The following is an 18,184-nucleotide window of genomic DNA, read 5'->3' as shown; positions in this document are numbered from 1 at the left end:
TGCAATGCCTTTGTGATTCAGTTCATCTGCATACTTCTTGACTGCTGTGATACCTGCCTCTACCACCCCCTCAGGCAGCATGCTCCAGATTCCAATCACCCTCTGGTTGAAAAAAAATCCTCCTCCAATCATCTCATTCGTTATCTCAATCAGGCATTGTTATAGCGGTTCTTTATGAAAATGTCTAAGGCCCAACTATCGTTTTCATCAAAGACCTTCCCAGTCATTAATCATTGAACTACACATGTTTCCAAATAACTGCCCAGTGCAGTTCCATTCACAATCCATCATAATGAAGCAGTGCTCTACACAAGGAAATACCAGGGGCCATTTAGTCTTGGGCTGGTAGGTAACAAGTAATATTTGAACTACTTGAGTATATTCAATAAAACAATCTTAACCACATGCCCTCAGTACTCAATAAGAATTTTTTAAAGATCACCATCAACCAGAAACTTAAAGGTCCAAAACATTATGGTGCAAAAGGTTCAGTACTCTGCTATGAGTGACTTACTATTCAAGTCTTCATAACATTTCCACTATCTGCTGAGCACAGGTCAGGGATGCAATAGAATTATTCTGGATAACAGCAGCTCCAAACACAAAGAAAACCACAGTTCACAGGATGTCACTGACGAGGAGGGAACAAGCGCTGTAGAGGGGGATGTAGGAGGTGGTGAAGTTAATCTGCCAGTCAGGGAGAAGAGCAGTGGGCTGAAACCTAGAGTTAAATGGCCTAGGGCAAGTGAAAGGAAGGAATGGAAAACAGTTAATATAGATTTGGTAAAGGTGTTAGAGTCTGAAGGGGGTGGAAAATAAGTTAGGTAAGATAAGAGAGATTATTTATCAATATTTCTCAAAGCTTCAAAGGAAAAGTTAGAGGAATATTTTAAAAGGACATACTCAGATACAGAAAATAAACTTTCATATATTTTTTATTTCCATAGAGTGACTCAACAATATCAAAAAACTCATGTATAAAATAGAATCACTTCTCAGATTCAGTCTAAACCACTTGCTCAAAATTTCTACCATCACGATATTAGATATTTTGCTACTACAGGGAAAAATTTCATACTGTCTACCCTGTACTGGTGCTTCATAATTTTGTGTATTCCCCTTCAGCATCTTTCACTTCAAAGGAGACAGCCTATCCAGTCTCTTCTCATATGTATGTCTGTATCCATAGCTATATTCTGGACCATCTCTTACACACACTCTCCAGGACAATAGGCTGTCCATAATACTCCTGCTATGGACTACATTCACAACCTGGTTGCCATACTCCATTTGTTCTGTAACTTCTGTGCTCATATATTATGCCTGGGCTAATGCAAAGCAAGCCTGCGTTGCAATCTTATTCACTGTGCGCCACCTTCAGGGATCTTTGGACTTATACAGCAAGGATGTGGAGGATTTGAAAAGGGCTCAGAGGAGGTTTACCAGAATGCCTGGATTAGGGGGCATTAGCGACAGGGAGAAGTTGGACAGACTTGAATTGTTTTCTCTAGAATGCTGCAGGTTGCATGGAGATTTGATATGTTTATAAAATTATGAAGCATATATTGAGCAGATAGCCAGAATCTTTTTCCCAGGATGGAAAACTCAAATAGTGCAGGTAGATAAGAGTTGGTCTTGCATCATGTCCGGTTCAGACATTTTGGGCTGAAGAGCATGTTCTTAAACTGTACTGTTCTATGTATTTGTTACGTTCATTAGTCCTCCAAAAGTACATATTGCACTTTGTTCCACAGAATGGAACAAAGGTCCTTTAGTCCAACGTCCATGTCAATTTATTGGAATTAAATTTCATCTACCATCCGCTGCCCATCTTAGCAACTGAGCAAAATCATCATGTAGCCTAATGCTATTTTCCAAAGTTTCAACAAACATCACCAATTTATGTGTCATCTGCAAACTTGCTAATCATATCTCACGTGTTTACATCCAAATTCTTAATGTATATAACAAATAGTAGGATCCCAACACCAAATTCTGTGGAACGACACTGATCAAAGGTTTCCAAATACAAGAACACCCCTTTGCCTTCATCATCATCATTTCCTGCCTCCTATTTCCAAGCTAATTTTGGATCCAGTTGCCAACTTGCTTTGGATCCCATGAGCTCAAACCCAGGTTAATATCTTATGTACCTCCTCTGAAGAAGGGTTTCGACCCGGAATGTCACCTATTCCTTTTCTCCAGAGACACCGAGTTACTGCAGCTCTTTGTGCCTATCTTCAGTCCAAACAAGCATCTGCAGTTCCTTCCTACACATACATCTCCTCTGCACCCTTGCTCAGAATTTCCTTCCCATCTAATCATTTTTTAATCATAATTTTCTGAAGAATAGACCTGACCCAAAATGTCACCTATCCATGTTCTCAAGAGATCCTACCTGACTCGCTGATTAATTATCCTTTTTCATAATTTACAATACTATTTAAAAGCTCAATTGTTTGTTTATCCTCTAAAAATGAAAAACATTGAATTATTTTGTTGAATGAAATAATTTACTATAAATCATTTCTATTTATTCTTAATTTCACGTGTCAACGAGCAATGCATTAAAACAAAATGATTTGGTAGTTTCCATCTTACCTGGAGTTCATCTCCCCCTGCTGGTGAAATAAACAATATAAACATATCCACCATGTCTGCCACTGCATACTCAGATTGGCCCACACCTGTGTAGAACACAAAGCTTATTGGCATTGCTTTACTGAATGTGATTTAGTTAAACTACATCAAGCAACTGGAAATGGGAAGGATTATGAATCAACAAAAGTGTTGAAAAGTATGATCAACACAGAAATAAATAGTTTCAGTGTGACCGACAGAACACAAGGTTAAGAATTCTCAAACTAGAAAACAACCAATAAAACTATGGCAAAATTAGGTAATCCTTATTTCTACTGACTGCAAAAATGAAATCTCATACCACTTTGAAGGACAATTTTTTTTGATGGTTTAAATCATTTCTGTAATTGGCTTCATTCATAAGAGCTTACTCCACTTCTGGAATATTAATGGCATCGAGGAATATGGAGATAGTGCAGAGAAGATCAGAAAGGTAGATCAGCCATGAACACATGAATGGAGGTGCAGAGCAAAGGGACTATTCCTGCTCCCATTTCTTATGTTCTTATTCAGTTAAATGGCCCCATAGCAGAAGCGTCCCCATCGCGGGGCTGGAAACTGGAAGTGACCCAAGCTAATTCTGCTACCACCATCATCTACTGTACAAGTGAGGCTCCCACTGATTGACGCCAGAAGCTTCCGCCCTTTTCAGGACGAACGATGACAGTGATGTAACATTTGAATGATGGACAGGAAAGAAGAAGAATTCAGTCAAATGATTTATAAAATCTGATATGGTATGGCTCATAAAAGCTAGAAATCTGAAGCTAGAAAATGCAGGAAATACTCAGTAAGCCGAGCATCCAGCAATTACGGAGAGCAGATCAGAGTTAATGTAAATTCTGATTAAAGATCACCAACTGACATCAGAAATTGGATCAACTTTAATTAAAATGTTATAAAGAAAGTCACAAAAAAACCGGCTTCGCCGTGTAATTCAAAAGCAGGATTTGGTACCAATTTTGACTCACTTTGAGAAATCATACTGCTAATAAAGTTAAATAACCAGCAAAAATATGAAATTATCAATAATGATAAGTTGTAATGCCTTGAAATTATATTTATTTTGCATTAATACTCTACCAAATCTCTGTAGAAAAGAGTACTACTACTCTGTAGTAAAACTGATAACTTATTGTATTATTCTTTATTGTCTATTTATTTGTTGTGTTTAGTGCCAGTCTTACTTCTTCAAATTAAACCAGAGATTCTGCACCCATGTGGTTCTTTCTGATGTCTCTCAAACATCTATTCTTGGCTCATTCCTACTTCACCCTTCTGCAACATCATCTGCCGAGGATAGCACATCGCTTAGTCTCCAAATTGTTCATCAGACAACCTCAGCTAGTTTAACAATGAAGATAGACACAAATGCTGGAGTAACTCAGTGAATCAGGCAACATCTCCGAAGAAAAGGTTTAGGTGACGTTTGGGTTCGAGACCCTTCTTCAGACTTATTCAGCACTATTAATCCATGGCAATCTAGTTTACCATCTATTAACTGCAAAATTTAAAGCACATCAGTCCTTATTAGAAATTAGATGCCCTACTAATCCCTCTTTGTGCAAATTATATGAATGAAACAAGCGATTTGCTCAAAATTATTAGTTACCTATAATCAGTAGTTTGGCTGAGTAGGGCTAACATGACAGCAGGAAAAGGGGTGGCAAGACAGTTTTATGACACCAGTTAAGCAGTGGCCCATCAGAGGTAACGACGGGCTAATGAATTATAGTCCACATCAGCTGAGGTGGTGCATTATGGATCTGAAAAGCTAATAGCAATAGGACTGGCAAGGAGGCAGAAATGGAAGGATAAGTCCTGTCCTCATGAAACAGGGCAGCTGTAATCACACTGAGATAGTCAGCATTATTAATCCATGGCAATCGCATCTTAACAACATTATACAACACTCTCTTATGAACTTACCTTTCATCTGCAAGTCAAGGGATGCAGCAGCTGACCAGGATGCTAGCATAACTGCATGTCCTGAATTCCAAGGAGGAGGGTTGTGCTATGACTGGAGTAGCCATTAAAGAGTTGGTGAACAGCAATGGGGCTGAAACGATAGAAAATGAAGGCATTCTCACACATTGCTCCATGCAACTACTTGGATTGCTGAGGCACCCAGAGAATCTGGGAAACAACAGACTACAGTAATGCTGCAATATATTGAAAGCTACTTTGAACATAGGATATTGCTGCCAATATTAGCAGTAGTCCGAGTTTCTGAAATAGCAAATCATCTTTGGACTTCTAGAAAATAAGTAAGTTGGCGTTTTATTGTGGAAGTCTGAACTTTAACTGCAGCATCCAGAAAGTGGATAGATTTGCTTAATTTACAATGAAAACTAAGATCTCTACTGTCAGAGGTGGAGCTAAATTTGTGATAAGGGAGTTTCCTACAACTAGCAAACTGGAAAGGATGGGGTCTGATCTCTGAAGAAAGCTCCATATTTGGCACTTCCACATTCCTTGATATTACTGCAGGCTTTCTGAGAAGACTACCAATATAACAAACATCTCAACATTCAACATCCTTTATCCCATTAAAGAGCTCATCTGAAACATCATTAGAAGAACATGTGGGCAACCTCACCCCTGGTGACCCAACACCTACGTTATATTTGCTGTCTTGGCTGTTGGCGATCAACATCTAATATCTCACCATGTGCTGGCCCCTTCATGTAAACTACTTCCTTCAATCGACGCAGTATCTGAGATGTTTGCTACGGTATCTGAGATGGTTACTACAAATGTTAAATCATTTGGTGGCATTCTTTCCTAATACTATGTTATTACACTTCCATCAGCTGCTCTTTACCACTACCTAGCTACTTTAGAGAGAGTCTAAATCAAAGGAGTTTGTGGAACAAAGGAGAAATACTTCTGTCGAGGGTAGGGTCAGATATGCAATATTGTTCTATCATTTTAGCCTCAGTGCTGATACATCATAACCTGATCATAACCTCAGTAAAGGCTGCTCCAATCATAGTGTCACCATCTCCTCCTTGGGATTCAGAGATTATAGAATGCTGGTACCCTGATTAGTTGTGCTGCCTCTAGTGACCTGCAAGTAAAGGTTAAGTGTGGGAATGTTGTGCAAAGTGTTTAATATAATTCTCATAGTTTAATAATTGACAGTATAAACAAGCTCTGAGATGTGTGTATGCACTTTGCAGTATTCGGATGAGGCAAATCTAGGAAATTTGTCTGATTTGCCACCATTAATTACTGCAATGACATGGAAGTACATCCATGTTGCCAAATTACAAATCTTCTGTAACCTTATAAATTAAACTCCCAACAGGTTGTTGGGAGTAAGAATTTCTTATCCTTTGCAGAGTAAATAGTATACATGTTGTAATGATAAATACAACAGTAAATACAAAGTGCAAAATAGCAAAATGGTGCAAGATTGTAGAGCAAAAGAATATTAAAACACAATAACGGAATGACCAATGATGTAAAGCTAAGAGTAACCAATCTCTTCTTACACATCACATTCTCTGTGATGTTGCCACTTAAAGTTAAGAGTATGTGGCAACATCTCCAAGAATGTGATGTGTGAGAAGAGATTGGTTCAGAGATCAGATAGCAGTATGGAAGATGTTAAGTCTGTATATCCGAGTTTTCAAACTCCAGGAGATAGATGAGATAGATGAGAAAAGGGAATAGTCAGTGGCAGGCATCTTTGACTATACTTGTAGCCTGTCTGATGCAACATACCACGATGATTGATTAGATGGAAAGACTGATGAACTGGGCTATCTTTCACCAATCTCTGAAAATTCAAGTAGTCAAGAGCAGAGCACCTGTACAGTCATTCGCATCCCTCTGAATACTTTCTATAGCTCATCTATAAGAGTTCAAGAGAATCCTCATGGACATACCAAATCTTCTCAGACACCTAAGAAAGTAAATACGCTGATGCACTTTCTTGGTCCCAGCATCAGGGTGAAGGGACCAGGTTAGGTTGTTGGTGACATGGATGCTGAGGAATTTGAAGCATCTCTATAGCAGCTTCATTGATGAGGAGAGGCTTGTGCTCACCCCTTGCTTCATTTGGTCAACAATCAACTCTTTCAACTCGATGATGTTAAGGACTGGATTATTGGCCCAATATCACAACACTAGGTTCTCAATCTCTTTCCTAAAATTTGTCTCATCATCGTATAGTCAGCTGACAATAGTGATATCATCGGCAAACTTAAAGATCGAGGTGGTGCTGTACTTGGCCGGTGTCATGGGTGCACAGAAAGTAGGACTAAGCACACACTCCTGAAGGGCACCAACATTGAGGGTCAGGGTGGATGAAATTCTAAACCACTGAGGTCCGTCAGTCAAGAGGTACCAAAGGTAGTTGCAGATGGAGGTCCCAAAGCCAAGGTCCAGAAATTTAGGTATGGGCTATCGGTATTATGGCGTTGAAAGCTGAGTTGTAATCATTGAGTAGCATCCTGTTTGTATTGTCAAGGTGATACAGGGCTGAATGTAATGCAAGAACTGGCAATCCAAGCGCCATCAAATGGTTTTATGCTATCTGGTAAAGGCAAGAAGACCTGGCCAAATGAGATCTCGGGAAGGAACTTGCACAATTGGACTAAGCACACAATCATGAAGGGCACATTTGTTATCACTTGAAAGGAGTACTGCGGAAGCTGCCATATTTTAAGAATATGGTAATTTATTTATTAAAAAACTGGATGCAAAAATGTTCCTTTTAATCAGGAAGTTTGCTTAATCATTCAACCAAAAAGGGGCAACAAAGATATATTTTTACTCCGATTACATGATGAAATAACAGGGAAGGACCCAACTTTTCCCCTCGGGCCTCTCCATCCCCACAGGCCCTTAGCAATATTCACCCCTCATACAAATAGAGACAACATGAACACGTTTACTTCACCAGCTAATACCAATGCTGAAAATATCAAATGTGGTTTTACAGGTTAAAAATACAAATTTGCTCTCTGCCTTGTGTCACCAGTGAGATGGCTTTGTAGGACTAATAGTACTTTAATGCTATGTAAGAATTTTCAACGAATTATGTGGTAGTGGCGTGCACAACAATGACAGGTGTTTCACAGTTTATCAGGTACGCCAATTTTGATAATTGGAAAATATTTGAGTTTTTGAATCTATTTTGCAAGGTAATTAACTTTCAGCCTCCTGGACCACAATCAACAAAAACAAACTGTCTTTTTTGTTCTGGTGAATTTTTCTTCCAGAATTGTTAATACCAAAGGGAAATCAGGTGTTGGAGGTTCCCGAGGAACTTGGAAGATTTGTTTTAGTTTACCTTCATTGCTGGAACTATCAACACACGTGAATCTTGTGACCTCTTGTGTGCACTGAGATCACATGGCACTGGATTTGCAGCAAGAAACGAATGCTAATATTACTGAGAGTTCTCTGAGCAGCATGCACTAAAGTCACTACCCTCTGGTAAGAAGATGACAATCAGCAAGTTGGACATTGTAATTCTCATTGATGGAAATTGTTAATAATGGTGGTGTACTGAACAGTTCCCAAGTGTCATGTGAAAGTTAGGAGGATAGTTTATATGAAGATGCATTCAAATTTTGGCCATATGTAACATTGATTTTTTACCAAATCCAGGCTCATTGAACTGATCGTTATAGCATTTAGTACCCTGCCAGGTTTATCCAGACAGCCGCCTTCTTGTCCTCCATGGAATAAGTATTTCAATCTACTTCCATCAGTAATGCCTTAAGTGTTGGAAAATCATGAAGCTCAACATCTTCCAAGTTATGTTGGTATTCTAACTGCTTTCTCAATACACTTTTTAAATTTGCTCCAACCACACGGTTGAAGGGTTGCATACATCAAACATGAGTTGCATACTCACTGTTGATGTATGCAACCATTCAACAGTGAAGTTGGCAGTGGCCACATATTGGGAATCATATTAAGTTGCAGTTAATACTCCAGCTATGTCAAGTAGCGGATAATACAATGCAGACGCTGCTTGCAATAGAAGCATTGAGCATGCTTTTTTCTTGTTTCCAGATCCTCATTTTGGAATCCAGTTAGCTCAGCCCCCACATTAAATGGTTTGTGTAAAAGGATCTCACAGTAAGGAAGACATAAACTCTTATTTTGCAATATAAATTAATACTACAGTTCAGAAACTGGCCATTGAAGTCAACCATTGAAGTGTTAAAATTGTCATTTCAAATGTATCTGATGGGGATTCTAAGGTATGTTTTTTCCTGAAGAAGTTTATTTTCCCTCCTTTTTGTTGAGTTTTTAGATGGATTCCAATATTATTCTTGTTGTGACAATGCTGTAACAGATGGGATATGTTGGAACAGTCTCAACAGGAAAATATTATAACTCATTGTGTAAAAATTGGTTTATGTCAGTCAAAGGGTGAACAAATAGCTGGATGCACAATTACCTGTCACATTTATCAGAAGTTACAAGTGATGCAGCCAAGACAAAATACCCGATTTTCACCAGAAACAAATCAGATAAGCCTCTGCTATCTTAACTTTCATCAATTATATATAGTTAAAGAGTTCCTAGTCTCTAGTTTTCCCCAAATTCATACATTTGCCAATATTTTAAAGTCATGTAAAATTGTTGTCATCAATATGAAATAGTCTATAACATGAGATCTATTACCCACCCACGAAAGAACAAGACAATTCATCAAAACAGACTTTTGCTTTTCATACTTTTCATCATCTACAACTCAACATTTCTAAATCAATGAGAAAGGAACAGGTGCTGAGTAATGCTAGTAAATGATATGCTTCATTTGGAGAAAATAACGAAACAATAAGTGTAGTAATTGGTTTAGATCAATCTAAAGTTCTAAGAAACAATCAATAATGTTTAATTTAAAGAGCACCAATTTCAATGGGCTGAAAAGGGACATTGCACGGTTTGAATTGATACCAAGGTTGGCACGTAAAACAGTTAATGGTCAATCAGAAAACATTAAAGAATATCGTCACTGCCCCGAGTGAGAAAGAGCTCTTTGAATGACAAAAGATGTATACATTAAAATTAAACTGGAAAAATCTGTTTGAGGTGACAGATTCATAATGGTGAAGAATTAAACAACCTACAGAAAGTTAAAAAATCAGCAAGGGAAATAGAAAGGGAAAAGGGGTTGCCTTTGAAAAGTTTAACAGGCAACTTAAACTGGAACACTACATTCGTGCACAAAGATAATTACAAACGTGTACAGAAAGGAAGGATTCAAAAAAATTTGATCTTGTGAAGGCAGAAGTTCTAAATTAGTATTTTGGACCTGGTTCACAAAACAAAAAAATGCTGCCAATGCCACAGTAAAAGAGGATGCAACAGAAAACCCAGATAGGATAAAAATAAAATGGTATTTAAAATGTTGCCATGCTCAAAGCAAAAATCTTAACTGAAGAGAATGCACTTCCTGCATGAAGTTCCTGCCATAATCTTTCAATCCTCCTTTCACACAAGAATCGTGCCAAAGGAGTGAAGATCTGCAAAGCTTTCACCAAATAAAAGAGGGTATATCTGGATATATCTGGTAACTAATGGGCAGTCAAATGTTTATGCTATTAAACGGTAGTGACAAATCTCGGACAAAATTGGCAATTTGTTAAACATGCATTACTAATTAATGGCCATACACACAGTGCCCTCCATAATGTTTGGGACAAAGATCCATCATTTATTTATTTGCCTCTGTACCTCACAATTTGAGATTTATAACAGAAAAAAAATCACATGTGGTTAAAGTGCATTGTCAGATGTTTAATAAAGGCCATTTTATACATTTTTGTTTCACCATGTAGAAATTAAAGCAGCATTTATACATAAGCCCCCCCCCCCCCGCCGCATTTCAGGGCACCATGTTTGGGACACAGCAATGTCATGTAAATGAAAGGAGGCATGTTTAGTATTTTGTTGCATATCCTTTGCATGCAATAACTGCTTGAAGTCTGTGATTCATGGACATCACCAGTTTGCTGGATGTCTTTTCTGATGATGCTCTGCCAGGCCTGTATTGCAGGCATCTTTAGCTTATGCTTGTTTTGGGGGCTAGTCCCCTTCAGTTTTCTCTTCAGCACATAAAAGGGATGCTCAATTGGGTTCAGATCGGGTGATTCAATTGGCCACTCAAGAATTGACCATTTTTTAGCTTTGAAAAACTCCTTTGTTGCTTTTGCAGTATGTCTGGGATCATTGTCTTGCTGTAGAATGAACCGCCAGCCAATGAGTTTTGAGTCATTTGTTTAAACTTGAGCAGATAGGATTTGTCTATACATTTCAGAATTTATTATGCCACTACCATCTGCAGTTGTATCATCAATGAAGATAAGTGAGCCAGTACCTTCAGCAGCTATACATGCCCAGGCCATAACACCCCCACCACCGTGTTTCACAATGAAGTGATATGCTTTGGATCTTGGGCAGTTCCTTCTTTCCTCCATATTTTGTTCTTGCCATCACTCTGATCTTTATTCTTGTTTCTCAGTCTCATAATGGCTTCTTTGACTTTCATTGGTACAACTTTGGTCCTCATGTTGATGAACAGCAATAAAAGTTTCCAAAGGTGATGGAAAGACTAGAGGAAAGACTTGGTGCTGAGAGCTCTCTTATACCTGTATTAAGGAGGCAATTAAACACACCCGAGCAATTACAAACACCCGTGAAGACATGTGTCCCAAACATTATGGTGCCCAGAAATGGGGGGACTTTGTATAAACACAGCTGTAATTTCTACATGGTAAAACCAAAATTTATAAAAATGGCTTTTAATAAAATCTGACAATGTCCACTTTAACCACATGTGATTTGATCCAATACAAATCTCAAATTGTAGAGTACAGAGGCAAATAAATAAATGATGGGTCTTTGTCCCAAACATTGTGGAGGGCACTGGAGAACAGTACAGCATAGGAATCAGTCCACAAGATCTGTGCTGAACATGATGCCAAGATAAACTAATCCCTTCATGATTTGTATCCTGCAATTCCCTGCATATTCACGTGCCCATCTAAAAGCCTCTTGAATGCCATTATTGTATCTGCTTCCACCACCACACTTGGCAGCATGTTTCAGGTAATTACTACTCTCTATGTAAAAAACTTGCCCCGCATATCTTCATATCCCCACAAGTTTCACCCCTCTTGCCTTAAACCTATTCCTTCCAGTATTTGGCATTTCTACCATGGGGAAAAAGGTACCAATTGTCTACCCTGCCTCTTATAATTTGAGAATTTATGTAGACAACATTCATTTCCCTATCCTCATCAATCATTCTCATTGCTTAAATGCAAATGCTGATGGAAATCACTGGCAGAAACATGACATTCAGTGGCTGCTTAAATGAAGATGGTAACACAAATTATTATCCAAGAAATAATTTATATTATGTAAAATTAAAATGTATAACTTACCTACAGTTTCTACAAGAATTATATCATACCCTGCCCCTTCGCATAAAATAATTGCTTCATTTGTAGTTCTGGTAACTCCTCCCAAAGTACCCAAAGAGGGTGATGGACGAATATATGCATTCATATCCCTTGATAGTTCAATCATACGTGTTTTGTCACCCAAAAGTGAACCTAAAATTTGGAAATGCAAAACTTTTATTAAATTTAATTTCTTTCACAGAATACAGTAATATATTTGACACCCTTTTGTAAACTTGCAAACATTGTATGTTCTAATATGGCCAATGTCTGTTTATTCCAACAGGGGGAAAAAATGCTGTGTAACTTTGTTACAGCCAGATTTCACGTATTTAAATAGGATATATGATCTTCCCCAAGTTATGACAGGGTTTTATTCCTGAGAAGTGTTCGTAATGTGGACTAAAAGAAATTCACAAGGGTTTCCTGGGATAACACCAGTGTCCTACCATAAACAGCAAAATAAATTAGATCTATGTTCTTTGGAGTTTAGAAGAACATGCAAGATCTCAAGGGAGTTCAAAGGATAGTTTTTATTAACGCGGGAATTTGAAATGACAGGCCATTTAAAACGGGTGTGTAGAGTGTGACAGAGACTAAAATGGAGAGTATTTAAAAAGAGGAAGTAGAAATATGTTTGAAAGATCATGGAATTGAGGGCTATAGAAAACCAGCCCAGACGAGACAAAGCCTGGGGCAGATCAGCTGTGATTATATTGATGGACTGGGCATCCAACTTCTGCTCCTATGTTCTTATGAAGTGATTCCAAAATCCAAAATCTCTTCTTATAACTACTGCTATTGTATTGGTGAATCAATGCAGCAGTTGTCTCAGGAATTAATGTATTTTCTGGAATTATGCTCTGCCATTCAATCATGGTTGATCGATTTATCCCTCTCAAACCCTTTCTCCTGCCTTCTTCCTGTAACCTATGATGCCCGTACCAATCAAGAACATATCAATGTCTGCTTTAAAAATACCCAATGCCGACCTCCACAGCCATCTGTCGCAAAAAAAATCCATAGATCCACCACCCTCTAACTAAAGAGATTCATTCTAAAGCTTTCTCCTTTTGTTCTGAGACTGTGTCCCTCTGGCCCTGGACTCTCCCAATATTGGAAATATCCCCACCTCATCCAGTCCATCTAGGCCTTTCATTAATCTGTAGGTTTCAATGAGATTCCTCCCCCCATCCTTCTAAACTCCAGTGAGTACAGGCCCAGAGCCACCAAACACTCTTCATAGGTCAACCTAATCATCCCTGGGATCATTCTCCTCAACCTCCTCTGGACAGCACTTCTTCTTTCAGATATAAGGCCCCAAACTGGGGACAATATTCCAAATGTGGTCTGACCAGTGCCTTATAAAGTATCAGCATTACATCCTTGCTTTTATATTCTATTTCCCTTAAAATGAATATGAACATAGCATTTGCCTTCCTTACTACCAACTTATATTAACCTTTTGGGAATCCTGCACCAGCCCCCGTTGGACCTCTGATTTCTGAATCGTCTTCCCCATTTAGAAAATAGTCTACGTCTTTATTCCTTCATCCAGATCATTAACATATAACATGAAAAATAGTGAAAAAGTACCCAGCATTGGTCTCTGTGGAACACTACTGGTCACTGACAGCCAACCCAAAAAGGGCCCCTTTATTCCCACTCTTTGCCTTCTGCCAGTCAGCCAATCTATCTATGTCAGTACCTTGCCTCTAATACCACAGGTTCCTATCTTGCTTAGTAGCCTCACATGCGGCACATTATCAAATACCTTTTGAGAATGCAAGTTAAAAACATTAATCGTCTCTCTTTTGTCTATCCTGTTTGGTACTTCCGCAAAGAATTCCAACAGATTTGTCAGGCAGGATCTCCCCTTAACTAAACCACGCTGACTTTGGCCTATTTTATCATATGTTTCCAAGTACCCCAAAAGCTCATCTTGATAATGGACTCTAAAATCTTACCAACTACTGAAGTCAGACTAGTCGGTTTATAATTTCCCTTCTTTTGCCTCGCTCCCTTCTTTAACAGTGGAGTTACATTTGTGATTTTTCCAGTCCTCTGGAACCATTCCTGATTAGTTATTTTTGAAAGATCACTACTAATGCCTCCACAGCTCCCTCTTTCAGAACCCTGGGGTGTTGTCCTTCTGGTCCAGATGACTTATTCACCTTCAGACCTTTCAGCTTCCCAAGCAACTCCTCCTCAGAATATAGCGACTGCATTCACTTCTGCCCCCGACTCTCTTGAATTGCTGGCATTCAGTGGTGTCTTCCACTGTGAAGACCGACACAAAACACTTATTCAGCTCATCCGGCATTTCTTTGTTCCCTATTACTACATTTCCAGCGTAATTTTCCGGTGGTACAATGCCCACTCTTGTCTCTCGTTTATTCTTTATATATTCTGAAAAAATGGTTTTGGTATCTTATTTTATATTATTGGCCAGCTTACCTTCATATTTCATCTTTTCTCTCATTGGTTTTTTGAGTTGCCTTCTGTTGGTTTTTAAAAGCTTCCCAATCCTCCAGCTTCCCACTAATCTTTGCCATATTGTATGCCCTCTGTTTTGCTTTTACACTGTCGTTCACTTGCTTTGTCAGTCACAATTGTCTCATTTTCCCCTTTGTATATTTCTTTCCCTTTGGGATAGAAAGATCCTGTATCTCCCAAATTACTCCCAGAAACACCTGCCATTGCTGTTCCATCATTCTTGGTAGGATTACACTTTCAATCAACTTTAGCCAGCTCCTTCCTCATGCCTCTGTCGTTACCTTTACTCAACAGTAATACCAACAGTAATACATCTGATTTTGGCTTCTCCCTCTCTAACTGCAGGTTGAATTCTATCATGTTATGATCATTGCCTCCTTGGGGTTCCTTCACCTTAAGCTCTCTAATCAAATCTACACACCGTTAAGTCCAGAATTGCCTTTTCTCTAGTGGGCTCGACTGCGAGCTGCTCGAAAAAGCCATCTCATATGCATTCTACAAATTTATTTTCTTGTGATCCAGGAGCATCCTGATTTTCTGTCTACCTGCATATTGAAATCCCCATGACCATTGTAACATTGCCTTTCTAATATGTATTTTCTGATATTCAGCACAGAATTTCCAGCTTGCAGTTAAACCAAAAAAACATATTACAGACCTTTGAAATGGTTGATCATGAGAAAAAAATGTATGACCTTCCATTGTTTTGAAGGTATCACATTGTATATGCAACTTTACATACCTCCAGTGGCTTTTGAAGATGGATCAACAGCTAGAACAGCAACTTTATGTCCTTTTCCTGTCAACATTTTCCCAAATTTTTCAATAAATGTGGATTTCCCAGCACCAGGTGGGCCAGACAGTCCTAAAGAGCAAATCAGTAAATTAAGACACCATCGGCTAAACTTGTTTCTCACCAGCTCCAAATCTTTGAACTCTCTTCCATTTAATTCAGTGATATTGAATAAATATAGAATTGGAAAAGGTATGAAATAAGTCAAGTTATTGTTTTGATACAGGCTCGGATAAGTTTGATCAGTTTTATAATATCTAAGGTGTGCAATAGTCATAGATATAGCATGGTACAACCGTTCAAGCCTAGGCAATTGATAACCCATTTTGCATTAATCTTGCATGAATCCCAATATTTACTCCCCTCACATTCTCATCAAACCTCCCCAGATTCTACCACTTAACTGCACATTAGCATAAATTGATATGACCAATTAACCTAACAATCTGTACGTTTTTGGGTTGCAAGAGAAAACCGGAGCGTCCAATGAAACCCATGCAGTCATAAAGATAACCGGCAAATTCCACATAGCACTGGTGGTGAGGATTAAACCCAGGTTGTTGGCAAGGTAAGGCAGTAGCTCTACTAGCTGTGCCACTGTGACACTATTCAGCTAAATTATTGTGCTGCCCATTCAATTCTCATTTCAATTATGCTTTGCATAATCCCTCAGTTTCATTGCAAAAAATACAAAGTACACATAATGAATTGGAATCTGCTACACGACACTCAAAAGCTGTCTGCAAGAGGTGAATAGTATGGATATCTCGCTGATATCTTCTGCATTTTAGGCTTCCTTGGATTGATAGCACAAGGAATATAAACTCTTGTTGTAGATACTTATCAAGAGAATGTTATTGCAGTTCTTTCTACACCCAACACAGAACTCATCCTTTCATTTACTTTGCCTGCAAAACTAATCATCAGTTGAGGTCATTAAGTAGGAAAAGCAACATGACCCTAAAAAAAATGAAATCATGCAGGTATAGCAAGATGTGCTTATGTTACTGTGATCCAGAGGCTTCCAGCATAAGGCTCCCTCCTACCAGCTTCGATACAAAACCTTACCACAACTAAGGACCATCTCTCTGCCAAATCGCCAATCTAAAGCTGTCACGATCAGAAACAAGGGAACCAAAATCCAGAGGACTTAGGTGTAAGGTGAGGGAATTGAGTTTTAAAGGAGATTTGAGGGAGTTTTGGTTGATATTTGGTCTCACTACCAGAGATGGTGATGGAATCAAATACAAACATGGTTTAAAAGATATTTAGACAGACACTTGAACAGGCAAAATATTGAAGGATATGGATCTGCAGGCAAAAGTGATTAGCATAGATCGGTAGAAATAGTCTCAGGAATGGTGGCCCAAAAGGCCCATTTCTGGGCTGAACAGCCACATGACAATCAAATGCCCTAAACTTTAGACTGTTGCTAAGAGAATACTACTCAAAGCTGAAAAAGTGAAGGTGGATGGGATGGATGAGAAAATATAAAGGAGGAGAGCAAAGGGTCAGAGGGGAAGGATACTCACGTCAAGAAATGGATGAAGCCAAGCAGCAGGGTACAGAGAGCAGAGAGGAGTATGGGCAACAAATGCTGCTTTTCCGCTGGTGCCCAATATACATAAATAATCGCATAAAAGAGCCATAATAAATCAATGGGAAAACCTCCAGTCAAGGATTCTACACAAACAATGCTTCACTCTAGAGCTTTACAGCCCGAACAAATGACTGTCCCCGAGGTTGCAAATGTGCATGAAACTCTGATGCAAGGGAGATGGGCAAGTTTGAAATCAGGGGTTTCCAAATGTGGATGTTGAGTTCCATTCATGGCCAGACTTCATCCATTCCTTCTCTCCAGAGATGCTGCCTGTCTTGCTGTTACTCCAGCATTTTGTGTCTATCTTCGATTTAAACCAGCATCTGCAGTTCCTTCATACTCATTCTCATTAAAACTCTTCTTCTGAAGCAAGGATCCAGCAATCATCTTCTTCTTCTTGCGTTTGAGGCAGCAGTAACTATGTAAGGCCCTCCAGGGACTGTAGCCAGTGCAACGTGCTGTTGTCAAGGACCGTGAGGTCTACCCCTCCACCAGGGGGACGGAGGACAGTGCAGTCGAAAATGACGTGCTGCGCTGTTTGCTGGTCTGCTCCACACACGCAGGCTGCTGATGAACGCAACCCCCAACGATGCATGTCGGTGTTGAACTGGCCGACCCCTGTGCGGAGCCGGTTCAAGGCGACCCACTCTTTGCGGGGGCATGTCCGAGCCGGGTGGGGCTGTGGTGTTCACTGCGACAGTGAATTGAGGAGGTCGCGAAGTCTGTTCCCAGCTGGTTCTCCATGCTCCTAGTATGTTGAAACCGGAGCCACAGAGGGTCGCTGCATGACAGGAGAAAGACAATAGACAATAGGTGCAGGAGTAGGCCATTCGGCCCTTCGAGCCAGCACCACCATTCAATGTGATCATGGCTGATCATTCTCAATCAGTACCCTGTTCCTGCCTTCTCCCCATACCCCCTGACTCCGCTATCCTTAAGAGATCTATCAAGCTCTCTCTTGAATGCATTCAGAGAATTGGCCTCCACTGCCTTCTGAGGCAGAGAATTCCACAGATTTACAACTCTGACTGAAAAAGTTTTTCCTCATCTCCGTTCTAAATGGCCTACCCCTTACTCTTAAACTGTGGCCCCTGGTTCTAGACCCCGCCAACATTGGGAACAAGTTTCCTGCCTCTAACGTGTCCAACCCCTTAATAATCTTAAGGGAGAATGAGATGACAGGCGTTGAGGTCCCAGGTGCTGTGAATCCTGAGCGAG

The 18,184-nt window shown here is 39.5% G+C and overlaps 1 protein-coding gene across 1 annotated transcript in view; it reads right to left on the bottom strand.

Annotated features, from left to right (window-relative positions):
* The window catches only part of mmaa (metabolism of cobalamin associated A), a 31,742-nt gene that overhangs the window by 7,349 nt on the left and 6,209 nt on the right, over positions 1-18,184 (bottom strand). Inside the window, exons 2-4 of the mRNA XM_078406183.1 lie at positions 15,316-15,438; positions 12,060-12,230; positions 2,602-2,687 (exon numbers count right to left, since the gene is read on the bottom strand). Coding sequence (XP_078262309.1) covers positions 2,602-2,687; positions 12,060-12,230; positions 15,316-15,438 — 380 coding nt within the window. The remainder of the gene's footprint in view (positions 1-2,601; positions 2,688-12,059; positions 12,231-15,315; positions 15,439-18,184) is intronic.

The sequence above is a fragment of the Rhinoraja longicauda genome, chromosome 1, assembly GCF_053455715.1.
Source record: "Rhinoraja longicauda isolate Sanriku21f chromosome 1, sRhiLon1.1, whole genome shotgun sequence".
In the NCBI taxonomy this organism is placed as follows: Eukaryota; Metazoa; Chordata; class Chondrichthyes; order Rajiformes; family Arhynchobatidae; genus Rhinoraja; species Rhinoraja longicauda.
This window is presented reverse-complemented; position numbering and strand designations above follow the sequence as displayed.